Source organism: Manis javanica, chromosome 7 (assembly GCF_040802235.1).
Source record: "Manis javanica isolate MJ-LG chromosome 7, MJ_LKY, whole genome shotgun sequence".
Classification (NCBI taxonomy): Eukaryota; Metazoa; Chordata; class Mammalia; order Pholidota; family Manidae; genus Manis; species Manis javanica.
Genome location: NC_133162.1, coordinates 29,529,613 through 29,556,575, shown reverse-complemented (window position 1 = coordinate 29,556,575; position 26,963 = coordinate 29,529,613). Strand labels below are relative to the sequence as shown.

At 37.1% G+C, this 26,963-nt stretch overlaps 1 protein-coding gene across 9 annotated transcripts in view; it reads left to right on the top strand.

Moving 5' to 3' along the window:
- Positions 1–26,963, top strand: part of R3HCC1L (R3H domain and coiled-coil containing 1 like) — a 140,905-nt gene that overhangs the window by 98,903 nt on the left and 15,039 nt on the right. For 7 of the 9 annotated variants that reach the window (XM_037015729.2, XM_037015732.2, XM_037015734.2 and 4 more), the window contains 2 exons: positions 22,134–22,309; positions 26,814–26,884. In XM_037015729.2, coding sequence (XP_036871624.2) covers positions 22,134–22,309; positions 26,814–26,884 — 247 coding nt within the window. Of the gene's footprint in view, positions 1–22,133; positions 22,310–25,403; positions 25,502–26,813; positions 26,885–26,963 lie in introns of those variants that run through there. The other 2 variants (XR_005060655.2, XM_073240579.1) reach the window with 2 other exon arrangements.

Sequence of the window (26,963 nt, the reverse complement as noted above, 5' to 3'; positions counted from 1 at the left end):
TCAGCATCTATGGAGATGATCATGTGGTTTTTGTCTTTCTTTTTGTTTATGTGGTGGATGATGATGGAGTTTTGAATGTTGGACCATCCTTGCATCCCTGGGATGAATCCCACTTGGTCATGGTGTATGATCCTTTTGATGTATTTTTTAATTCGGTTTGCTAATATTTTGTTGAGTATTTTTGCATCTTCATTCATCAGGGATATTGGTCTGTAGTTTTCTGTTTTGGTGGGTTCTTTGCCTGGTTTTGGTATTAGGGTGATGTTGACTTCATTGAATGAGTTTGGGAGTATTCCTTCCTCTTCTGTTTTTTGGAAAACTTTAAGGAGAATGGGAATTACATCTTCTCTGTATGTCTGATAAAATTCTGAGGTAAATCCATCTGGCCCAGGGGTTTTGTTCTTGGGTAGTTTTTTGATTACCACTTCAATTTCCTTGCTGGTAATTGGTTTGTTTAGATTTTCTGTTTCTTCCTAGGTCAGTCTTGGAAGGTTTTATTTTTCTAGGAAGTTGTCCATTTCTTCTAGGTTTTCCAGCTTCTTAGCATATAGGTTTTCATAATAGTCTCTAAGAATTCTTTGTATTTCTGTTGGGTCCGTTGTGATGTTTCCTTTCTCATTTGATGTGTATTGATTCTCTTTTTCTCTTAATATGTGTGGCTAGAGGCTTATCTATTTTGTTTATATTCTCAAAGAACCAGCTCTTGGTTTCATTGATTTTTTCTATTGTTTTATTCTTCTCAATTTTATTTATTTCTCTGATCTTTATTATGTCTCTCCTTCTGCTGACTTTAGGCCTCATTTGTTCTTGTTTTCCCAATTTTGATAATTGTGATGTTAGACTATTCATTTGGGATTGTTCTTCCTTCTTTAAATATGCCTGGATTGCTGTATACATTCCTTTTAAGACTGCTTTCACTGCATCCCACAGAAATTGGGGCTTTGTGTTGTTGTTTTCATTTATTTCCATATATTGCTGGATCTCCATTTTAATTTGGTTGTTGATCCATTGACTATTTAGGAGCATGTTGTTAAGCCTCCATGTGTTTGTGAGCCTTTTTGCTTTCTTTGTACAATCTATTTCTAGTTTTATACCTTTGTGGTCTAAAAAGTTGTTTGGTAGAATTTCAATGTTTTTGAATTTACTGAGGCTCTTTTTGTGGCCCAGTATGTGGTCTATTCTGGCGAATGTTCCATGTGTACTTGAGAAGAATGTGTATCCTGTTGCTTTTGGGTATAGAGGTCTATAGATGTCTATTAGGTCCATGTGTTCTATTGTGTTGTTCAGTGTCTCTGTTTCCTTACTTATTTTCTGTCTGGTGGATCTGTCCTTTGGAGTGAATGGTTTGTTGAAGTCTCATAAAATGAATGCATTGCATTATATTTCCTCCTTTAATTCTGTTAGTATTTGTTTCACATATGCTGGTGCTCCTGTGTTGGGTGCATATATATTTATAATGGTTATATCCTCTTGTTGAACTGACCCCTTTATCATTATGTAATGTCCTTCTTTATCTCGTTACTTTCTTTGTTTTGAAGTCTATTTTGTCTGATACCAGTACTGCAATACCTGCTTTTTTCTCCCTATTGTTTGCATTAAATATCTCTTTCCATCCCTTGACTTTTAGTCTGTGCATGTCTTTGGGTTTAAGTTGAGTCTCTTGTAAGCAGCATATAGATGGGTCTTGTTTTTTTATCCATTCAGTGACTCTGTGTCTTTTGATTGGTACATTCAGTCCGTTTACATTTAGGGTGATTATCATTAGGTATGTACTTATTGCCATTTCAGGCTTTAGATTCGTGGTTACCAAAGGTTCCAGGTTACTTTCCTTACTATCTAAGAGTTTAACTTAACTCACTTAGTATGCTGTTACAAACATAATCTAAAGGTTCTTTTCTATTTCTCCTCCATTTTCTTCCTCCTTCATTCTATATATTAGGTATCAAATTCTGTACTTTTTGTCTATCCCTTGATTGACTTTGAGAATAGTTAATTTAATTTTGCATTTGCTTCGTAATTAGTTTTTCTACTTTTTTTACTGTGGTTATTACCTCTGGTGACAGCTATTCAACCTTAGGAACACTTCCATCTATAGTAGTCCCTCCAAAATTGACTGTAGAGATGGTTTGTGGGATGTAAATTCTATCAGCTTTTGCTTATTTGGAAATTGTTTAATCCCTCCTTCAAATTTAAATGATAATCTTGCCGGATAAAGTAGTCTTGGTTCCAGGCCCTTCTGTTTCATGGAATTAGATACATCATTGCCACTCCCCTCTGGCCTGTAAGGTCTCTGCTGAGAAGTCCGATGCTAGCCTGATTGACTCTCCTTTGTATGTGATCCTATTTCCCTCTCTGGCTGCTTTTAGCAGTCTGTCCTTATCCTTGAACTTTCCCATTTTAATTACTATGTGTCTTGGTATTGTCTTCCTTGGGTCCCTTGTGTTGGGAGATCTGTGGATCTCCATGGCCTGAGAGACTATGTCTTTCCCCAGATTGGGGAAGTTTTCAGCAACTACCTCCTCAAAGACACTTTCTATCCCTTTTTCTCTCTCATCTTCTTCTGGTATCCCTATAATATGAATATTGTTCCGCTTGGATTGGTCACACAGTTCTCTCAATATTCTTTCATTCTTAGAGATCCTTTTTTCTCTCTGTGCCTCAGCTTCTTTATATTCCTTTTCTCTAGTTTCTATTTCATTTATTGTCACCTCCTCCGTATCCAACCTGCTTTTAATACCCTCCATCGTGCTCTTCAATGATTGGATCTCCGACCTAAATTCATTCCTGAGTTCTTGGGTGTCTTTCCGTACCTCCATTAGAATGTTGATGATTTTTATTTTGAACTCCCTTTCAGGAAGAGTCACGAGGTCCATATCATTTAAATCTTTCTCGGGAGTTGTATTAATAATTTTACTCTGGACAAGGTTCCTTTGGTGTTTCATGTTTGTATATGGCGCCCTCTAGTTTCCAGAGGCTGTAGTCTCTGGAGCTGCTCAGCCCCTGAAGCAATGTCAGGGGTTGCAGGGAAGCGGTACTGGTGCCTGGGGGGAGGAAAGAGCTGTTCCCCGCCTCCTGGCTGCTGTGCCTGTCTCCACTGCCTGAGCCAGTGGGCGGGTCACACAGGTATAAGTTTTTGTCCCAGAGCAGCCGGATACGGATCCCTGCTTTCACAAGCAGCCGGAATCCCAGTCTCCGCCAGAACTCTGCCTGTATTAACTTTCCAACTTGATAATCATGCGAGTCTCATGAAAGCATCATGAAATGTAGGTTTGTGCTCCCAGAGCAGATCTCCGGAGCTAGGTATTCAGCAGTCCCAGGCCTTCCACTCCCTCCCTGCTCCGTTTCTCTTCCTCCCGCTGGTGAGCTGGGGTGAGGGAAGGGCTTGGGTCCTGTAGAGCCACAGCTCTGGTACATTACCCCCCCCCATTTGGTGAGGTCTGCTCTTTTCTCCAGGTGTGTGCAGTCTGGCGCCATCCTCTTTCCTGTTGCTCTCTCAGGATTAGTTGCGCCAATTAAATTTTCTAATTGTATCCAGTTTTAGGAGGAAGCCTCTGTCTCACCTCTTATGCTGCCATCTTTCATATGTGTTGTATATTAAGTATAACATTTGTACTTAATATTTTTTTTTTTTTTTTGAGAGGGCATCTCTCATATTTATTGATCAAATGGTTGTTAACAACAATAAAATTCAGTATAGGGGGGTCAACGCTCAATGTACAGTCATTAATCCATCTCAAGCCTAATTCTCGTCAGTCTCCAATCTTCCGAAGCATAACGAACAAGTTCTTACATGGTGAACGAATTCTTACATAGTGAATAAATTCTTACATGGTGAACAGTACAAGGGCAGTCATCACAGAAACTTTCGGTTTTGATCATGCATTATGACCTATAAACAATCAGGTCAAATATGAATATTCGTTTGATTTTTGTACTTGATTTATATGTTGATCCCACATTTCTCCTATTATTATTATTTTTATTTTTAATAAAATGCTGAAGTGGTAGGTAGATGCAAGATAAAGGTAGAAAACATAGTTTAGTGCTGTAAGAAGGCAAATGTAGATGATCAGATGATCAGGTGTGTGCCTATGGACTAAGTATTAATCCAGGCTAGACAAGGGCAGCAAGACATCCACGGATGCAGAAGATTTCTCTCAAAGCAGGGAGGGTGAGGTTCTGAGCCTCACCTCTGTTGATCCCCAAATTCTCACCTGATGGCCCCCTGCGACTGTGCCTGTCTTAGGTTGTTCCTCCCTTGAGGAATCTTACCCATCTCTGGCTAACCAGTCATCTTCCGGGGCCATACAGGGAAATGTAAAGTTGGTAAGTGAGAGAGAAGCCATATTGTTTGCAAAGGTTAGCTTTTTACTTCTTTGCAGATTTATGCCCTGTGGCTTCTATGCCCAGCACTTGTCTCGAGGTATCTTTACCACCTGGAGGAATTATGATACTCGGTAAATTCGATATGAGGCACGAATTCTATTTAAGGGTTGTAATTAGGAAGGAAGAAGAAAAGCTACAGAGGTAGCATATGGAAGAAAACATGGGAGGATTGATTATTTCTTTGACATATCTTCTTGTAGAGTACCTTAAGTATGTATAGGTTTTAAACTACTAACTAATTTGCACACACATATTAACATAATAGGAATACGGTGACATAAACAAAGCAAATCTATAATTACCATCCATCTCCAGTGAAGCCAAGAAAACCATTTAGGCACCCTAGGCATTTGTGAAAATTTATCTATGATATGATGGATATTGTCCAACTGTACTTGAACCATCAGACAAATTAAAGCAGCCCATTTCTGGGATCTGTTCACATCCCATATGTTCTTTTAACCATAGATAGTCTATAGTCATGAGATTGTGGGGTGCTACAACTTGCACCCCTCCCAACTCCTGGTTGAGTTCCAACAGTACAGATCCGGTCAAATTCGTTGTCTCACTGTATGCACATGCCAGCCTAGACATCTCCCTCCTCCTTCTTATGGCAAGTCCAGGAGATGGTGGGCTGGATGCAGCCACAACCGCAGCATCGTCCGGATCCCTGTGGAGGCTTTTTGATGATCATCCCCCGGCACAAGTCCTCCAGAGAGTGCTGATGCCGGAAGCTCCTCCTCATATCGTATCTTAGTTCATTTTCTGGGTATCCAAGCTAGGCCTTGATCTTCTGCGTAGAAACAAACAGACCCTTTGCCCACACTTTGACATGCCCTCTATACCACTGTGCAGAACTCATTGGAGGTCAGCGCACAGTAACTGCTTTTTTTTTTTTTTTTAAATTAAGAGAAAGGAATATTATCAGAAAAGAGTACCTCCATAGCTGATCATCTGACACCCTTTAAGTGATCAACATTAAGGATATTTAAAGCATGCGTTGATCTTTGATTTACCAATAGTTTTATCCTGTTAAGGAGTAATCCCCCTTGTCTTTCTTTCTTTCTTTCTTTTTTTTTTTTTTTTTAATTTTTAATCTACACTTACCTGAAGAATACTATGTTTACTATGCTCTCCCCTATATCAGGTCCCCCCTAACAACCACATTACGGTTACTGTCCATCAGCTTAGCAAAATGTTGTAGAGTCACTACTTGTCCTCTCTGTGTTGTGCAGCCCACCCTCCCCTTTCTCCCTCCCCCCCATGCATGCTAATCTTAATACCCCCCTTCTTCTCCCCCCCCCTTATCCCTCCCTGCCCACCCATCCTCCCCAGTTTCTTTCCCTTTGGTACCTGTTAGTCCATTTTTGGGTTCTGTAATTCTGCTGCTGTTTTGTTCCTTCAGTTTTTCCTTTGTTCCTATACTCCTCAGATGAGTGAAATCATTTGGTATTTCTCTTTCTCCGCTTGGCTTATTTCAATGAGCATAATACTCTCCAGCTCCATCCATGTTGCTGCAAATGGTTGGATTTTTCCACTTCTTATGGCTGAGTAGTATTCCATTGTGTATATGTACCACATCTTCTTTATCCATTCATCTACCGATGGACATTTAGGTTGCTTCCAATTCTTGGCTATTGTAAATAGTGCTGCGATAAACATAGGAGTGCATCTGTCTTTCTCAAACTTGATTGCTGCGTTCTTAGGGTAAATTCCTAGGAGTGGAATTCCTGGGTCAAATGGTAGGTCTGTTTTGAGCATTTTGATGCACCTCCATACTGCTTTCCACAATGGTTGAACTAATTTACATTCCCACCAGCAGTGTAGGAGGGTTCCCCGTTCTCCACAGCCTCGCCAACATTTGTTGTTGTTTGTCTTTTGGATGGCAGCTATCCTTACTGGTGTGAGGTGATACCTCATTGTAGTTTTAATTTGCATTTCTCTGATAATTAGCGATGTGGAGCATCTTTTCATGTGTCTCTTGGGCATCTGTATTTCTTTTTTGGAGAACTGTCTGTTCAGTTCCTCTGCCCATTTTTTAATTGGGTTATTTGTTTTTTGTTTGTTGAGGCGTGTGAGCTCTTTATATATTCTGGACGTCAAGCCTTTATCGGATCTGTCATTTTCAAATATATTCTCCCATACTGTAGGGTTCCTTTTTGTTCTATTGATGGTGTCTTTCGCTGTACAGAAGCTTTTCAGCTTAATGTAGTCCCACTTGCTCATTTTTGCTGTTGTTTTCCTTGCCCGGGGAGATATGTTCAAGAAGAGATCACTCATGTTTATGTCTAAGAGGTTTTTGTCTATGTTTTTTTCCAAGAGTTTAATGGTTTCGTGACTTACATTCAGGTCTTTGATCCATTTTGAGTTTACCTTTGTATATGGGGTTAGACAATGGTCCAGTTTCATTCTCCTACATGTAGCTGTCCAGTTTTGCCAGCACCATCTGCTGAAGAGACTGTCATTTTGCCATTGTATGTCCATGGCTCCTTTATCAAATATTAATTGACCATATATGTTTGGGTTAATTTCTGGGGTCTCTAATCTGTTCCACTGGTCTGTGGCTCTGTTCTTGTGCCAGTACCAAATTGTCTTGATTACTATGGCTTTGTAGTAGAGCTTGAAGTTGGGGAGTGAGATCCCCCCTACTTTATTCTTCTTTTTCAGGATTGCTTTGGCTATTCGGGGTCTTTGGTGTTTCCATATGAATTTTTGAATTATTTGTTCCAATTCATTGAAGAATGTTGCTGGTAATTTGAGAGGGATTGCATCAAATCTGTATATTGCTTTGGGCAGGATGGCCATTTTGACGATATTAATTCTTCCTAGCCATGAGCATGGGATGAGTTTCCATTTATTAGTGTCCCCTTTAATTTCTCTTAAGAGTGACTTGTAGTTTTCAGAGTATAAGTCTTTCACTTCTTTGGTTAGGTTTATTCCTAGGTATTTTATTCTTTTTGATGCAATGGTGAATGAAATTGTTTTCCTGATTTCTCTTTCTATTGATTCGTTGTTAGTGTATAGGAAAGCTACAGATTTCTGTGTGTTAATTTTGTATCCTGCAACTTTGCTGTATTCCGATATCAGTTCTAGTAGTTTTGGAGTGGAGTCTTTAGGGTTTTTTATGTACAGTATCATATCATCTGCAAATAGTGACAGTTTAACTTCTTCTTTACCAATCTGGATTCCTTGTATTTCTTTGTTTTGTCTGATTGCCGTGGCTAGGACCTCCAGTACTATGTTAAATAACAGTGGGGAGAGTGGGCATCCCTGTCTGGTTCCCGATCTCAGTGGAAATGCTTTCAGCTTCTCGCTGTTCAGTATAATGCTGGCTGTGGGTTTATCATATATGGCCTTTATTATGTTGAGGTACTTGCCCTCTATTCCCATTTTGCTGAGAGTTTTTATCATGAATGGATGTTGAATTTTGTCAAATGCTTTTTCAGCATCTATGGAGATGATCATGTGGTTTTTGTCTTTCTTTTTGTTGATGTGGTGGATGATGTTGATGGATTTTTGAGTGTTGTACCATCCTTGCATCCCTGGGATGAACCCCACTTGGTCATGGTGTATGATCCTTTTGATATACTGTTGAATTCTGTTTGCTAATATTTTATTGAGTATTTTTGCATCTACATTCATCAGGGATATTGGTCTGTAATTTTCTTTTTTGGTGGGGTCTTTTCCTGGTTTTGGTATTAGGGTGATGTTGGCTTCATAGAATGAGTTTGGGAGTATTCCCTCTTCTTCTATTTTGTGGAACACTTTAAGGAGAATGGGTATTATGTCTTCTCTGTGTGTCTGATAAAATTCCGAGGTAAATCCGTCCGGCCCTGGGGTTTTGTTCTTGGGTAGTTTTTTGATTACCGTTTCAATTTCTTTGCTCGTAATTGGTTTGTTTAACTTTTGTGTTTCTTCCTTGGTCAGTCTTGGGAGGTTGTATTTTTCTAGGAAGTTGTCCATTTCTTCTAGGTTTTCCAGCTTGTTGGCATATAGGTTTTCATAGTAGTCTTTAATAATTCTTTGTATTTCTGTGGAGTCTGTCGTGATTTTTCCATTCTCATTTCTGATTATGTTGATTTGTGTTGACTCTCTTTTTCTCTTAATAAGTTGGGCTAGAGGCTTATCTATTTTGTTTATTTTCTCAAAGAACCAGCTCTTGGTTTTGTTGATTTTTGCTATTGTTTTATTCTTCTCAATTTTGTTTATTTCTTCTCTGATCTTTATTATGTCCCTCCTTCTGCTGACTTTAGGCCTCATTTGTTCTTCTTTTTCCAGTTTTAATAATTGTGATGTTAGACTATTCATTTGGGATTGTTCTTCCTTCTTCAAGTGTGCCTGGATTGCTATATACTTTCCTCTTAAGACTGCTTTCGCTGCATCCCACAGAAGTTGGGGCTTAGTGTTGTTGTTGTCATTTGTTTCTATATATTCCTTGATCTCTATTTTGATTTGTTCATTGATCCATTGATTATTTAGTAGCATGTTGTTAAGCCTCCATGTGTTTGTGAGCCTTTTTGTTTTCTTTGTAGAATTTATTTCTACTTTCATACCTTTGTGGTCTGAAAAATTGGTTGGTAGAATTTCAGTATTTTGGAATTTACTGAGGCTCTTTTTGTGAGCTAGTATGTGGTCTATTCTGGAGAATGTTCCATGTGCACTTGAGAAGAATGTATATCCTGTTGCTTTTGGATGTAGAGTTCTATAGATGTCTATTAGGTCCATCTGTTCTAGTGTGTTGTTCAGTGCCTGTGTGTCTTTACTTATTTTCTGCCCGGTGGATCTATCCTTTGGGGTGAGTGGTGTGTTGAAGTCTCCTACAATGAATGCATTGCAGTCTATTTCCCTCTTTAGTTCTGTTAGTATTTGCTTCACATATGCTGGTGCTCCTGTATTGGGTGCATATATATTTAGAATGGTTATATCCTCTTGTTGGACTGAGCCCTTTATCATTATGTAGTGGCCTTCTTTATCTCTTGTTACTTTCTTTGTTTTGAAGTCTATTTTGTCTGATATTAGTACTGCAACCCCTGCTTTCTTCTCACTGTTGTTTGCCTGAAATATGTTTTTCCATCCCTTGACTTTTAGTCTATGCTTATCTTTGGGTTTAAGGTGAGTTTCTTGTAAGCAGCATATAGATGGGTCTTGCTTTTTTATCCATTCTATTACTCTATGTCTTTTGATTGGTGCATTAAGTCCATTTACATTTAGGGTGACTATTGAGAGATATGTACTTATTGCCATTGCAGGCTTTAGATTCGTGGTTACCAAAGGTTCAAGGTTAGCTTCTTTAGTATCTTACTGCCTAACTTAGCTCGCTTATTGAGCTGTTATATACACTGTCTGGAGATTCTTTTCTTCTCTCCCTTCTTATTCCTCGTCCTCCATTCTTCATATGTTGTGTGTTTTGTTCTGTGCTCTTTTTAGGGGTGCTCCCATCTAGAGCAGTCCCTGTAGGATGCCCTGTAGAGGTGGTTTGTGGGAAGCAAATTCCCTCAGCTTTTGCTTGTCTGGGAATTGTTTGATCCCACCATCATATTTAAATGATAGTTGTGCTGGATATAGTATCCTTGGTTCAAGGCCCTTCTGTTTCATTGCATTAAGTATATCATGCCATTCTCTTCTGGCCTGTAGGGTTTCTGTTGAGAAGTCTGATGTTAGCCTGATTGGTTTTCCTTTATAGGTGACCTTTTTCTCTCTAGCTGCCTTTAAAACTCTTTCCTTGTCCTTGATCCTTGCCATTTTAATTACTATGTGTCTTGGTGTTGTCCTCCTTGGATCCTTTCTGTTGGGGGTTCTGTGTAATTCCATGGTCTGTTCGATTATTTCCTCCCCCAGTTTGGGGAAGTTTTCAGCAATTATTTCTTCAAAGACACTTTCTATCCCTTTTCCTCTTTCTTCCTCTTCTGGTATCCCTATAATACGAATGTTATTCCTTTTGTATTGGTCACATATTTCTCTTAGTGTTGTTTCATTCCTGGAGATCCTTTTATCTCTCTCTATGTCAGCTTCTATACGTTCCTGTTCTCTGGCTTCTATTCCTTCAATGGCCTCTTGCATCTTATCCATTCTGCTTATAAATCCTTCCAGGGATTGTTTCACTTCTGTGATCTCTTTCCTGACATCTGTGATCTCCTTCCGGACTTCATCCCACTGCTCTTGCATTTTTCTCTGCATCTCATCCCACTGCTCTTGCATTTTTCTCTGCATCTCATCCCATTGCTCTTGCATTTTACTCTGCATCTCTGTGCGCATGTTCATGATTTTTATTTTGAATTCTTTTTCAGGAGGACTAGTTAGGTCCGTCTCCTTCTCAGGTGTTGTCTCTGTGATCTTTGTCTGCCTGTAGTTTTGCCTTTTCATGGTGATAGAGATAGTTTGCAGAGCTGGTACAAGTGACCGCTGGAAGAGCTTCCCTTCTTGTTGGTTTGTAGCCTTTTCCTGGGAGAATAGCGACCTCTAGTTGCTTGTGCTGGGCAGCTGTGCGCAGACAGGGCTTCTGCTTCCTGCCCAGTTGCTTTGGGGTTTATCTCCGCTGTTGCTGTGGGCTTGGCCTGGCTGGGGCTGTTCCTCCAAAATGGTGGAGCCCCCCTTCGCAAGGCGCTGGGTTCTTGCAGGTGTGGATGTGGTCTGGATGTTGTCCTGTGTCCTGTGGTCTCTATTTTAGGAAGATTTTTCTTTGTTATATTTTCATAGCTCTATGTGTTTTTGGGAGGAGATTTCCACTGCTCTACTCACGCCGCCATCCTGGCTCCGCCTACTTGTACTTAATATTTTTATTAAAATATCTCAGTTAACATGTTATTGACTCCCTGAGTGGGGATGTATAGACTCACCTTCCAGGTACTGTATATTCTGATGTAGTTACTTGGAACATCCAGTGAAGAACCTGACTCAATTATGTACTATTTATTGTTTAGTTCACTAGCAGATGATTAGGTCTCTGGTTCACACAGAAAAAGGGCATATTAAGTAGATACCATTGCTCGTAGGTTTTTTTTTTAATCAAGTAACTCCTAACATAAAAAAAAAACCTCCTCTCTGAGCTCGCTCCATTAGATTTGTTACATGTTTTTTCCTCTGAACTTGCATTCAAGACAACAGCATTTTACTTTCTGATCCTTTTTCAAAACTACAGAAAAGTAAACAGTTCTGGGCCTATGCTGTCAGTACAAGGAGGAATTTCTGTCTGAAGCTTCAGAGATTTTGGTGTGCTGTACTCTACCCATGGCAGTGCTTTTGCTCCGTGAGATGTGGCATGTGGAGTACATACAGTTGGGGCCGGTGCGGTAGCAAGAGTGATAGGACTCATGGTGTTCATTCTGTTTAATTTGTGCCCAGTATAGTAACATGAGCAGAGAGAGGAAATGGTAGGGTTGATAAAAGAGAACCAGAGTATGCATTCACCCAGTCAGGAAAAACATACACAACTATATCTCCAAATGAGAAATTCATTTGTGTTAAAAGGCTTGGTTAAAGATAGAACATAACTTCGGGAGAATTAAATCTCATCCACACTTTGACTTGAATGAATTTAATTATTTGTATCAGAAATTACTTATAGGCCTGCTGGTTACTCTGTTGCTGGGTTTGGGAAGGAATGCTAGAGGAAAGTAGTGACTTAGCTATAGGCCTGACTGCTGAAGTGGGTAGCCAACAGTCTAAATATATTTAAATTCAGACTTCTTTGTTTTGAATTTGGAGGTATAGTGTGGGGAGATACAAGTTTGCAATAAGGCCTAGATTTGGGACAGAGGGAATTTAAGTGCTAGGCAGCAACCTTATATAGAACATTTTTTGTGTGGATTGACCAAAGACTGAGATTGTTAACAAAAAGTGAAAGGGTTGCCTAGGTGTACTAGATGTTAGGCTTAATGTACTAAGACTGTATTTCTGATCTTTCACATAGATGATGGGTCATACTATTATATTGCCTGACTGGAACAGGATTGACTCATTTCTTAAACCAGTGGATCTGAGTCTGCAGTTTGAAGGTCAGAAGTACCTATCTATTGCCTGTTGCTCAGAGGGACAGATAGGCAAGGACCAATGCTCATAAAGTAATAAACAAGGGGAAATTTTGATGTGGGAGAACAGGCCTGGGTGTGATGCAGGATTTTAGGTAGCTAAAGAGAGAGTATAAGGAAAAAGTAGACCAGGGACTAGAGAAATCAAGCCAGTAAAGGGTCAGTTTTATCTGCTTTGTACTTTTTCTTAGGTCTCATGGACAGTCATTGTCACTCACTATCATAGCAGTACCTGAGTTAAACTATCAGCACTCTTTTGGGATGATTTAAACCTCTAGCATCCCGTGTTCTGACTTAGTTTTACTATCCCAGGCTAGTCTAGTCTAACCTTTCTGTTTCATCCATGGTATCTCTCCACCTAGTCTTCCCAGCCCTGCAGGGAAGGGGAGGACATCCAATAGGTCTCCCTGTCTTCTCAGTCTTCATCTTTACTATAAGATAATCTATTACAGTGTTCTCACTGTTTAGTGGATCTGTATAATGTCTTCCCAAGAATGCCAACGTTTATCTGCCATGTTAACCTTTCTGTACTGTCTAAATAGGAGCCAGGTCCATGTTGGTTCAGAATATTCACTTGGTCCCTGCCATGCATTACCATTAATGGGAGAGAACTAGAGTTCTCAAAATTATCCTCTGGCACTGGGGTCGGTAAATAATCATTTGAACCAATTATGGGGCAATTATAAGTGTCTCATTGTAGCTTTATTTTTCTTATTTCCTTTTGCCCTTCTCCTTTTCTGCTTCCTGTTAAGTTTCCTCTTTTCTGGTCTTTACTATGCCTTAATCCAAATTACGACCATGGCTTTTTCCCACTGATGATAATCAGAGGTATTATGTTGCTGGTATCTATTCTAGAGAGATCTTTAGATGCACCTTGCATGGCATTCTACCTATTCTGTATTATAAATTTTATGAAGCCAATGTTTGCCTTTCTGGCCTTGGTTTTTTGATAAGGTCAGTGGAGGCATCACCTAGATGTATTAGATAATTTTATTTGCAGATAGGGAATACGCTTGGAGACTTTATCTGCTCTTACACTTAGTGTATGAAATGTTAGTTTAAAAGTCTGAATTTATCTTTCTACTGTTGAAAGGACTTATGCCCAAAGCAGCAGAGAGGAAGACTGGAAGCTATAATTTACGTTGTATATTATACACTGTAGTGTTACTGTCTTTTTAGGGAACTCTTTTTTTCTGATATTTTTGAACTTAGGTCATGAGTAATTTGAAAAGATTTAAAATATGTTTTGTTTTTTAAAATAGTATTATTTCCTTCTCTGCCAAAGGTAAGAAGTTAAAATGGGTAAAACATTTTAATTCTAGCTTTTGATTTACTCACATTACCATAGACCAACAAGAAAAACTCTTGGCTGTTACTTTCTTTTCTGTGATACTGGAATACCTTAGATAGAATCAAAGATAATTCAGAAAAGCTTATTTTTTTGTTTATAGCTTAAACCTGTTTGTTCTTTAAACAGTTCTTTTAATTTACCGTGGTTTATAGTAAATAGTAAAATTTTAAAACTGAATTTCTTTCATAGAAAGTGAATTAGTAAGCAGTTAAGTAGCTGTAAGATAACAGTGGAAGAGAAAAATAGAAACAAAGGGCTTAAATAATCTAACCTGCATAATTGAGAATTGACTATATGGGTTAATTCTGTAATTAATTATGTAAATTGACATTGTGGTGTTTGAAGTAACTGCAGTTAACTTGTGGTTAATTCTTTGTTGTCATTGTCCCTGTAACTCCTGATGCTCCCATATTTAAATTTATTATAACCATAATTATAGTTTAAAGTGGTTTATTATATTTAATTGTGTTAATTAAAAGTACTCTCAAAAATGTTTTTATTCCTACCTTCTAAGTTCTGAGTCAGGATTATATGATAGACCTTGAACTATAATTAGGAATTAGAACCTTTAACATGTTAAAGAGACAGCTATACAAGTCTTTTTTAAGAAGTGGAATGTTAGCTTTGAAAGGGACCTGTAACATAATGTAGCCTAGCCCTCTTCTTTTATAGGTAAAGTAACTAAGGCCCAAAAAGGTTGTCACTTACTTAGCTAAGGGTAGTACTGGAGGTTGGCACTAGAATCGGAGTCTCCTGGTTCTAGGTCTGGGCTCTTTCCATTGACACTAAGCCTTTACTTCTGTTTAACAGGTCTCAGCCAAACAGACACTGTACAGCTATTCTGTGCCCAGCTCTGATGTTGGTAACGTTAGGGATAAAGGAGAAGGATGACAATGTTTAAGGAGTTTATAGTTTTAGGGAGCTAATGAGACTTACTCTTAGAAATGGCTAGAGAAAAAACAGTATTCTATTTGATTGAATTGAAAATGCTGTTGATTGTGAAGTACATTATTTTATACATCACGAAGAAAGAAAAATCAAACTTTCATACAATGCTTATCCTTTAGAATTTTTATTTTATACATATTGAAAAAACTCTTAGATTTAATTAGACATAAATTTTTATGTCTTTGTTTTTACAGAAAGAAAAATAGGTGAAATAAATTGGTTAAGGTTTTCTTAAAACTTCACGTTCACAGTCCAGCTCTTCCTAACTCAGTCATTGATATGATGCCTATCCTTCCTGTATCAACTTCTATACCATCAAGAACTTTGATGATGCAGCATTTTCTTAAAAGGATATATAAAGGAAGCAAAAAATCATTTTTGCTGGATTCTTAAGCCACCTTTGCATTTATATAGAAATGTTTGTATATCCGAATTATCTTCCACACTGTCAACCACCCTTTCTGCAAGTTTTGGAACTGATACTTTTGTTGCCCATGCATGTGCCAGCAATCAGTGACAGTATGCATGATTGTAAGATGCATTCTGACATTGGAGATGTTAAAATGTGAAAAAATGTGCATCTTAGAATTGATGAAATACAGTATATTCCACCTGCCAAGTGTTAGGACGTAGTATAGGAAGGCAGAGACCACCATATTGGAGTCCGCAGGGAAAGCTCCAAGAGGAGGTAAAAATTGAAGCTGGGCCTTAAAGGAGAAGAAGCATCAGGAGCAGACAGGGCATTCCAGGATGTGAGAACAGCTTGTAAAATATATAGAATGTTCCCAGATATAAGTCCTAAATTTTCAGAAATTTAGGTGATCTATTTTGAAATTTTTTAAAAATTTATTAATTTAGATTTTCTGCATGATCTATATAACCAGAGCAATTAAAGTTTATTGGCAAAAGGAAAGAAAAAAAGTGTTAATTTTTTTTCAAATTTCAGAATGCCATCCAGAATCATTTAAAAAACATATGTTGCATAAATCAAATCCTTATTGATGAAGGCTCTGTGTAGAATCAGTCTTGTTTAACATTCACTTTGGCAAAGTAATTAATTTGAGGCAAGTGCATTTTATGCGTTTGGCAAATACTTACTGAATGCCTAGTTTGTGCAAGATAATGTGTGCAGTGGGGAAATATAGGGATAAATATGACATGTCCTTCATAGTTGAATTACAGAATCAGAGTATTGATGAGGAAATTGAAACTCCAGCCTTTCTTTACAGCTTTACTCCCTGTGTTAGTTTGCTACGGCTGCCAGAAAATAGTACCCCAGACTGGCTGTGACAGAGTCCCACAGAAACTTGTTTTCTCTCAAGTCTGCCCAAAAGTCCAAGATTAGGTTGTAAGCAGGGTTGGTTTCTTCTGAGGCTCCCCTGGTTTGTAGATGGCTGTCTTCTCCCTGTGTCTTCTCATGGTTTTCCTTCTGTGTCTGTGTCCAGATTACTTTTCTTATAAAAAATACCACCCATTTTAGATTAGGGGCCACCCTAATGATCTTATTTTAACTTAATTACATCTTTAAAGATCTTTCCAAATACAGTCATGTTCTAAGGTATTGAAAGTTAGGACTTAACATGAATTTTGGGGGGACATAAGCTCTAAACACTCCCCTAAGTTCTCACATTATTTCCTTTCATGCCTTTGCACGCTTCTACCTATGGTATTTTTATTTGCATTTTCTCTATATTATGTCTTTACTTGGGCATTGAAGATGAGGAAGCACAATTTGTTCTCCTCTACCCACTGGTAGCACATTTTTCATTCTTACAACTTTATATATATTAAAGTTCTTTGTTCTTTTTCTAATGTATGTAAGCACATATTAAATGTTTGTTGGGTGGGTTGTTAGGCAGTCAGGATAAGGTTGGAGGAAGAGACAGGTCTAGCTGTAATGTAAGGTGTTGTGTAATGAATATTATAAAAATAGTGCAGATAAGATAAATGCTATGGAACTATAGGGGAACAGTCAGATTATACATGCTTTTGAGTATTTAGGGGAGGAATACTAGAAGAGGGTGGTGTTTGATTATGTCCTTGGAGAATGATGTGATATTTTCAGATATGCAAATCGACACGTCAGCATTTGAAAAATAATGTGACCAAAGCAATAGTCAGGAAGAAACAAGGTGTGTTTAGGCATGGTATTATTCTTTGGTTGGAATGTAGCATATTTTAAGGGATGACATGAGATAAAGCTAGTAACGATAGTTAACTATTACTGCCATAATAAATTACCACAAACTAGTGCTTTAAACAGTACAAATTTATTATCTTACAGTTCTGGAGGTCAGAAGTCCAAAATGGGTCTCAATGGACTAAAATTAATGTACTGGCGGGGCTGTGTTCCTTTCTAGAAGCTGGAAGGAAGAATCCATTTTCTTGCCTTTTTCAGCCTCTAGAGGCTGCCCACATTCCTTGGCTCGTGGCCCCATTTCCAAAGCCAGGAATGGACAGTTAGGTCTTTTTCATATCACATAACTGACTCACTGCCTCTTCTGCCTCTGAGCTCTTCTGCATTTAAGTACTCTTGCATTTGTAACTGGGCTCACCCAGATAATCCAGGATCATCTCCCTGTTTTAAAATCAGTTGATTAGCAACTGTAATTCCATCTGCTTATTTAATTCTCCTTTGCTATATAACATATTCACTGGTTAATGGAGTTAGGACATAGACATCTTTGAGAGGCCATTATTCTGCTATGACAGGTAGGATAGAGCAGATTATAGTAGCTTTAAATGCAACCATTGAAGATTCTTGATCAAAGGAATGGCATGATGAAAGCAGTGTTTTGGGAAGTTTCATCTATAGTCTATATGCTATCTAGAATATAGGACTGGAAAGAAATCAGCAACTCTTGAGTTGTCTTTTCAGCTTTACTATTGATCCTCTCTCCTTCTTTCCTTCCCTCCTTGTTTCTTTTTCTTCTTTTTTTCCTCTTAGAACAGTTTATATTCATAAATCCTTAATCAGAGAGAATTAGTTGTTCTGAACAATGATACAGCCACTGTTTCAGATTCTATTCACTCTAAGGCCATTTCGTCATGTTATGGAAGGAATACCAGGCTAGCAATCAGGAAACCTGAGTTATGGTTCAAACTTTGTCAGTATTTTGATTTTAACCCTAGGGTTATCCTTTAGTCTCTGTGTTTCAATTCTCCATGTTAGTAATTGGGCTAATAACAATCTCCATGTTAGTAATTGGGCTCATTTGACATGCCCATGTGACAGGGATATGAATTTAACCTTATTTAAAAAAATGTAGCTTTTTGTTTGGTTGTAAAGAGTAACTGGCTTATACTTCAGAACTTCTTTTTCCTTTTGTATCTTGAAGAACCAAGAATCAACAAAAAATAAAAAGATCAATGATCCATGCCTTCTTGACCTACTCTCCCCATCCTTTTTTTCCCCTACAAATGGAAGTCAGTGCAATTTATGTCATAGCACATCAGGTAATGTTTTACAGACTTTTTTCAAGAATAGGCTGTTACTAGGCTATGAGAGTCTTAAAATCCTCACTTTGGGGAAGATAATTTTAATTTAGTTGAATGATTTTGTGGAAGATGGTTATGCATATGAAGGAATACTCAGATTTCACTTATGCTTTATAAATAGCAAAACAGACCACCGGTAAAAATCCTAAAATGTTTGTGATTCATAATTCAAAACTGTTCTGAGTTTGTAAACTTTCCCTTGGTTTATATTAGATCAAAAGAAATAAAATTCTAACCTTTCCCCTCTGTTGTTGCTCTATCAAAAATTTCTTAGCTATAAAAAAGAAAAATATATATGTGGGTCTTACAGTATGAAGGTTCCACCTGAATGATACAGCGAGCATTGCCTCAGTACATGTGACTCTTAACAGTAAATGTTTTGGTACAAGTTACAAATGTGAGCCATATATATAATTTAAAAACTTCTAGTTACCACATTCAAAAAAGTAAAAAGAAATGCTTGAAGTTAATAATATATTTTAATATATCCAAGTTATCAATATGTAATCAATATAAGAAATTATTAATGAGCTACTTTACATTCTTTTGTATTTAGTCTTTGAAATCCAATGTATATTTTATACATAAAACACATCTCAATTTGGACTAGCCACATTTTAAGTAATCAGTAGCCACATGTGGCTGACAACTACTTTGTTAGACAATGCAGGTCTAACTGCAAAGGTATCTTCATAATCATTGCATCAAATGTTAGGGCCTTTCCTTAAAGCTGTCTATGCTGCCATGTCTGATCCCTGTATGACAGTGCCTCCTCCCTGCGCCCTGCCCAAACTTCTCCTTCACAGTCTCACTCTGGTCCTCACATCATACCATATTGTCCTCTTTAAGACATTTCCCCCTTTTAGGTTGTATATTCCTTTCTCCTTTACTCTGTCAAGGCCTCCTTGCATGTTTTGCTGAGATTCTTACAAAAGAATCTCACTTGTACCATTAACAATATGGCCTCCCACCTACCTCCACAAAAAATGTGTTAACAGTAGAAGAAATGTAAGCTGATCCCAACAATATCTATACCGTGGGGAAATGAAATGAAGTTCTTCCTCCTCTTAGGAAAAGTTAGGAATCCCTGATAATAGTGGGGTCTGAGTACTATAGGAAAATGTAGTCAGGAGTATGCTACTTGTAGGCTTTGTGTCTATGGTTCTGTGAAATGTAGAATGAGAATTGTGTGTTTTGCTCTTACTAACACTTTGGATTTAACCAGTCCCAGAAGCCAAAATGTTAAGTAGTTATCTCAGAAATGGGATATAAGTATACAAGTTCAATTTTGCTGACCAGGTTAGAGCAAGCAAAAGGCCATAATCACAGTTTCTTGTCACACCATTGTGCCTCTTTCTTTCCTCTTTATAATTAGTTCTTTGGATTTATATTTCCAAGGTATTTTGTAGTCATGTATTGTTTATCTCTTACAATGCATTGTTTAGCCCCAATTTATAAATGCATGGACATGCAGTGATTCAGTTTATTCGGTTTTTGCAAAGTAACTCAAAAAGTCAATGCCAGAAATCCGAAATTGAAATGAAGAAAACAATTCCATTTATAAAGCATAAAATATTTATGAATAAATTTAACAAAAGAAGTATAAAACTTATACTCTGAAAACTGCAAAACATTGTTGGAAGAAACTAAAGATGACCTAACTAAATGAAAAGACACCCCATATTCGTCTTTTTAATATCATTAAAATACTTCCCAAATTGATTTACATATTCAACACAATCCCTTTTTTGGGCGGGAAGATAGAAATCGACAAGCTGATCCTCAAATTCATATGGAAACCCAAGGGACCCAGAATAGTCAAAATGATTTTGAAAAACATGAACAAAGTAATAAGATTCAAACTTGCTGGTTTCAAAACCTGTAATAAAACCATAGTAATTCAAAACTGATACTGTCATACCACTGGACTTGCAAGTGATAGCAGATTTCTCTCATGGTCTCTGAGTCTCTTGAGTTATTCTAAACTGATAGACAAGCCCACTTTAGGCTTTTAAAAATTTGTTTGAAATTTAGCTGATACCTTCTCACCTGTTTGTGTGGTGACCACTTCTTCCCATGATTTGCCAAAGGCAAAACAGTTTATGTGTTGTTTTTCTTCGGAGGTGCGTGTCATTCTTTTGGGTTTCAGTTTCCTTGGTTGTTTTGCATACTCAGCTGTCTGATGAACTCAAGAGTTATGATTTTATTGATCATTGGTCTTTTCTCGTTATGGTGGAAGGAATATTTTCTTCCTGCTTTCTATATCCTAAGCAGAGTAGAAATAACATGGTGGTTTGCCTGTAATAGATTCAGCACTCAGTTAACATTTGTTTGAAGTAGGTTGATTTCATTGAATACTTGAGGTGTGCTTTGTCATCCCTTTTAATCCACATTCCTATGTATGAGGTGCAGGTACTATTATTTTTCCTATATTTTTAGATATAAAGCTGAAGCTTAGTGGAGAAAAGGAAGTAGAGGCATAGTGATAAATATTTCTGTTGATTTTACCTCAATCGCCTTCTTCCTGCCATTCCTCCCAAATAAAATTCTTGAATCCATTTTTTACTTCTGCCACTAAAGGAGATACATCCTTGGCACTAAAAGTTCTCATTTTCTCATTTAATGAGAAAGGAGGAACAGTTGAGAGACAGAAAGCTTGAAGGGATATAAATCTAGTTGGACTTTTGATCTAATGGGAGAGGACACTGGTTCTGAAGGCTGTGGTGGTCAGTACTAGCATCTAAGTTTTATAACAAGTGAATGGCAAGGTGACTGTTATGGCTTCACTGCCACTTTCCATTTTTTCCTTTTCCTTCTCCTGCTTCTACTGTGAAATAGTTAATAGCTTTATGTTTTTTCACAGAATAGTAGAATTTTAAGATTTTTCATTACTATTAATTCCTTTTCTAACCTGCTATGTGTGAATTCCTTTAGGTAGCTCTCATTCTGGGGACCTTAAATGTAATTACTTGTATCACTTACATTATTTGTCTTTTAACAGATTTCTTTGTAAACTACATTAACAAAAGGTAGACTAAAAAAGTATTTCCATTTTTAAAAATTTTGTTCTGTTTTTGTTCACTTCCAGAAAAAAAACCATGACATGAGCCTGATCAATAAGCTCAAATAAAACAAATGTTGTTCATTCATCTCTTCAGCTATTTTCTGAAGTTTGTTTTCCAAGATGTACAATTTGTAACTCACCACATTAATCATTTTACATTTTCTCACATGCTTGTTGATAGATGCAAGTTAAGTTTCATGCATTGCCTGTCTTTGCTGGAATTTCAGCACCTTTTCAGAAGTATTCCACATGGATAGGATAAACTGGGTGATAGACCCCTGGTCATTATTATATTAATGAATAGTATTAATATTGAGACAGTGCTGAAGGTTAAGAAATGGAACATGGGGACAAAGATGAGGATTGTTAGGCTGGAGGAAGGAAATACAAGGATATGCAAACAGAACAGAGAGATACTATAAAAGGAGAACAGACCAGACCCCAAGGTCCGTGCCTTATATGGAGAGGGGACAGCTCTTCCTGAATTCCATCCTTCTGATGTGCCAGCTAAGACCCGGATGTCAGCCTCCTCCTTCTTGGAAGGAAAAAAAGTTTCTACTTGTCTATTATGTCACCTTTAGCCAATCTCCCCCTAGGATAGCTTCCCACTCCTCCCCCTCCTAACCTCTTATAAGCCCCCACCTCCCTGACTGGGTGTGACTTCCCCAGCCTGTGATAGCCAGACCGTGGAACATGACCCAGGAATTTGCGCTCAAATAAACTACCTGGCCCTTTGTTGCCTCTCTTCGCCTGCTTATTTCGGCTAGAATTTATCTTACAAGGATTATTTGTATATGGTAGAATATTTCATAAAACTCTGGCTTGATATATTTAGTCACATATGCTTCCTCTTTGCTAGTTATCAGGGAATATGAAGAATAGAGAAAACATCCAGGAACCTAGATTTGATTATTACAACCATGAAGTTTCTGATATTGACCTCAGTGATTGTGAATTCCCACATGTCATTGAAATTTATGACTTCCCCCAAGAATTTCGTACTGAAGACCTCCTACGGATTTTCTGCAGTTATCAGTAAGTATTTGCAAATGGTTGGGGATGTTAGGAAAAGTGGGATGAAGTTTTTAAAAAATGTCTTCTGGCAGCAGACCCACAGAACCCAAGAATGGACTAACAATTACCAAGGGGAAAGGGACTGGGGAGGGTTGGTGGGAAGGAAAGGATAAGGGGGGAAATGGGGCATTACAATTAGCACACATAATATAGGGGGAGTGACATGGGAAAAGCAGTATATACAGAGAAGACAAGTAATGATTCTATGGCATCTTACTATGCTGATGGACAGTGACTGTAATGGGGTATGTGGGGGGGACTTGATAATGGGGGGAGTCTAGTAACCATATGTTCAAGTAATTGTACATTATGATATCAAAATTAAAAAAGCTTAAAGTCTTTTGAAAAATCATCTCTTCTGTTTTTCATATTCCCTTTTGTGTAATTTAGCATCAAGTTTATTGTCTTTTCCAAACCCATTAGAAATCTGTATCAAACTTTGTCTTCTAAGTTCCTCAAAAATGCCAAACAGTCTTGCTTGACCTCATTTTAGCATTAAGAAGAACATCATCAGTGATGACTTCTGAATCTGTCTTTATGGTGCATTTAGTTCATTTATATTATTTTAATTACTGATATGTTTGGGTGTATGCCTGCCATCTATTGTGTCCCATCTTTTTCTTTTCTTTCTTGCCTTCTTTTGGATTGCTGAGGTATTTTTTTCTCATTCCATTTTTTAGGAAATGGTACTCTGTTTCTATTCTTTGGTAGTTACTTTAGAAATTACAAAATGCATGCTTAACTTGTCAGTGGCTAAAGTTAACATAATCACACTGTTTTCCAAACACTAGAAGGGCTTTTAATTCCATCCTTTGCCTCCATCCCCAAATAATACAGTATTGTGATTATTTTGATTCTTTTGTTTTCTTTTTGTGTAAGTCTGTTGGTAAGAAACTCAGTTGGGTTTTTTGTTGTTGCTTTTTTAATGGCTTTATTTCAACTTCATTCTTGAAAGACATTTTTGTTAGGTATAGAATTCTTGGTTGGCAGGTATCTTTCTGTCAGAAACATGAAGATTTTGTTCTCCTGTTTCCTATCTTTCTCTGTGGAGGATGAGAACCCACCTGAAAATCTAACAATTGTCATTTCTCAATGTAATGTGTTTTTTCTTTGGATGCTTTTAAAGTTTTCTCTTTGTCTTTGGTATTGTGCATTTTAAGTATGATGTGGCTTTGTGTTTCTTTTTGTTTATTCTTCTTGAGATTATTTGGGCTTCTAAAATCAGTGAATTAAATGTTTTTCATTGATTCTGGAGAACACTCAGATATTATCTGTTCAAATATTGCCTCTGCCAATCTCCCTCTTTTACCTTCTCTAAGATGCCAATTAAATATATATTAGACATTTTTACTTAATCCTCATTAATATCTTTTTCAAATTTTATACCTTTTTGTTACAGTCTGAATAATTTCTTTGCTCTAATTTCTAGTTCATTTTTTCTTCAGCTGTGTTTAATTGGATGTTACATCTATCCATTGAGTTTTGTTTCCAAATACTTTCAAGATCTAAAAAATTTCTTAAAGTATATTAAAATGAATCTTTGGTAGTCTATGTCTGATAATTCCTTTACCTGAAGTCCTTTTAGTTTTCTTTCTGCAGATTCTTGCTCGTAGTGTGTAATTTGTAGAGTTTTAGTTAATTTTTTTACTATGGGCCTACCATTTTCTTTGGAATTTCATTTATGGGAATTGAGACCTACAATAAAAGAAGAGGATTTCTCCTGAGAGGATATGTGTTTTCTTCTGCCAAGCACTAAGGCCCTAATAGTCCAGTGCCCTTACAACTTAATATAACTATAAATTAAATCACTGACTTGAGGTTATTCTGACCACTGAGATAGAAATAGTCAAATGGAGAATGTAAAAAATGATAGTTATATGTCTCCGTTAGTTTATTTTAACAACACATATAAATGTGCATTCACTTGCCTGTCTTTGATGTGCTACCAAGGCTTTTTGGCCCCCAAGTTATTGGTATATTGACAGAAGAGTTGTTGTTATCACCCTCATAATATATCACCTACAAGTTGCATTTCTTTACACTGGAGCAAGAACTTTACCCTCAGAGTCAATCTGAGTGCATATTCTTTCTATGTTAAAATATTTTCTGTGTCTTTTATAGCTGTTTTGCCAAACATGATTGATAAACTTTGGGGTTTTTTTTACTCCACTTTTCTCTAGTCTTCCAAAGTATTCAGTTAAGTTATTATAGACACAACAACTCTTCTTTTTCACATTTATATTTCATTGTTTTAATTTTAATTAATTAAATTATGTAGTGAAAATATAAAGCTGATAAAAGAGGGGTTTGAGAACAATTATGCTATAACTCTTGTTATGTATATAGTTCATACATATATAGGAGAAGGTAAAAGAGTCAAAAGTGTGTCTCTAGCTTATAAGAAAAAATAAGGTTCTGGAATAAATAAATAATTAAGAAAGTAAGAATAAGATTTTCAGGGTCTAGAAGAAAGTCAATACCACAAAGGATTATACTTTAATGCTACAATCCTTATACTAAAAGTGAACCAGGTTTATTGTCTGATATTAAAAATTTAAATTTAAAATTTATGTACATATTAAATTTATAAGATTCTGTATCAGAGTCTAGCCCTCGAGTATGGCTATATACATTGAAACTTTATGTACAAAAACAAGTATCCTGTTTTGCTATAAAATTCCAGAACAGGCAAAACTAGCTAGCAGCCATGCATCTCACTTAACTTTGGTTGGGGAGCAGTATCAGTTTTATAACTAAAAGAAGAGATGACTGGATCCTGGAGGACAGTTAATCTCTGCCATACACCTTACTCTAAATATACAGTGTAGGTCAGTCTAATTGATTACAGTTATGTTAAGACCCAGGATTGGGCCTATTTTATATGAAATACATAATATATTTTAGAAAGCAGTCAATGAAATCAAATCCCAAATTAGAACTACCTTGATTTTTAGAACCAAGGATCAGTTTTGTTGATGTTTAGAATTTCCTGAAGAGTAGTTCATTCCTACGAATTAACTTCCATTTGCTTTGTTTTCTTTATTTTACCTGTAAGATATGTTTTATCAAACCCAAAAACATTCCCAAAGAGGAGAAGTATTTTGAAGGATTATGAAATTCTGAAGTCTCAAAGGCCCTCCAGAGCCCTTCTAGGTATTTTTCTTTCCTTTTTGTAAGCTATTTTATAACATAGGCTCTTCTACTATTGAATGTTTCCCAGTCTTCAACTCCTGCGGTCATTTTATGCCATGGTCAAACTTACCCCTACAGTCAGGAAATTCTCTTAACCAACCTTCGAAGACCCCATTACTTCTTTTTCCCTGAGAGGAATTTTTTTTTTCTTCACTTGTTAAAGAGGTTAGCAGGTTTTCTTTTTCTTTATTGTGCTTTATAAAAATAAAGAAAAAGTCATAGTACAAAAGCCTATAATAATGCCTATGAGTCAAACACCAGAGTCAGCTTCATGTTTTGATCATCTTCATCAACATTAATAACCTTCCTGATGAATATTGCTATTAATAATAAAAAATAATGAGCACCATTCATTTCTTAAATGTGCACTAAGTGCTCAACACCCAGCTCATTGCTTTGTCATGGACAATCTTGTTTCCATTTTCGCAACTCTGTTAGGAAATTAGTAATATAGATGAGCAGACCTGGCTTCAAGAGAGGTTAAACTGGCCAGAGGTGATAGAACCTGGTCCAGAGCAGTTTTAAGCTGCTGACTGAAAAACGTAATACTGTTGTGTCATCCTGATAGTCCTTGTGCTCCTGCTTCAAAATAAAAGTTTATTTTTAGTACTTCATGGTCATTCTTCTGAGTCTTTCTAATCTGGTCTGATATTTCTTTTGATTTCTTTTATCCTGAATTTTTCTGACTTTGCCACAATTCTTTCCTATTTTCCCTTTCTTACTTTGCTTCTACAACTAGAACAACTAAGTCAGTCACTGATTATAGTTGCCCTTTTTCTCCATTGCTTTTTTTTTTCTTTGAATGACCTGTCTTCCTCTCCTTCTCTGTCTCTGCCCTTGAGCCTATATTTGCATTAAATCCAAGTGACCTTCCCTGTCTACCTTCTCCTCTAATACTCTTCTACCCCTCCTCTGCTTCCTCTTTCCATCTCTTCTTGTTCTGTGCCCATAAGAACATCTCTTGTAAATAGTGCGATAAATACTTTACCTCCCCAAGGGACATGTGAGGATTAATTAGTTGATGTCTATAAAATGGCTGGGAACGTAAAATACTCCCAGGTAGTTCTTTATGATGGTATTATTGCTTTTAAAATTCAGTGGCTTCTCCTGTCCTCCAAGCTGTTTTTTCGTGTCATTATTCCTATTCCACCTGTGCGCTTGCTGAGTGTTTTTCTTTATCTCATAATGAAATGCTTTATGAGACTCTATTTGAAAGATGTTTCATAAAAGTAAATTTTATTTTAAGAAATAACATTGTGTTCTTCTGTTGCAGTAAGAAAGGATTTGATATTAAGTGGGTGGATGATACACATGCCCTCGGAGTGTTCTCCAGTCCAGTCACAGGTATTTACCCAGTGGATTCTTTTCTTATTGTGCATTTTCTCCTGCTGCTTGTCCATATTTCCTTTCTATTTCAGCTGCC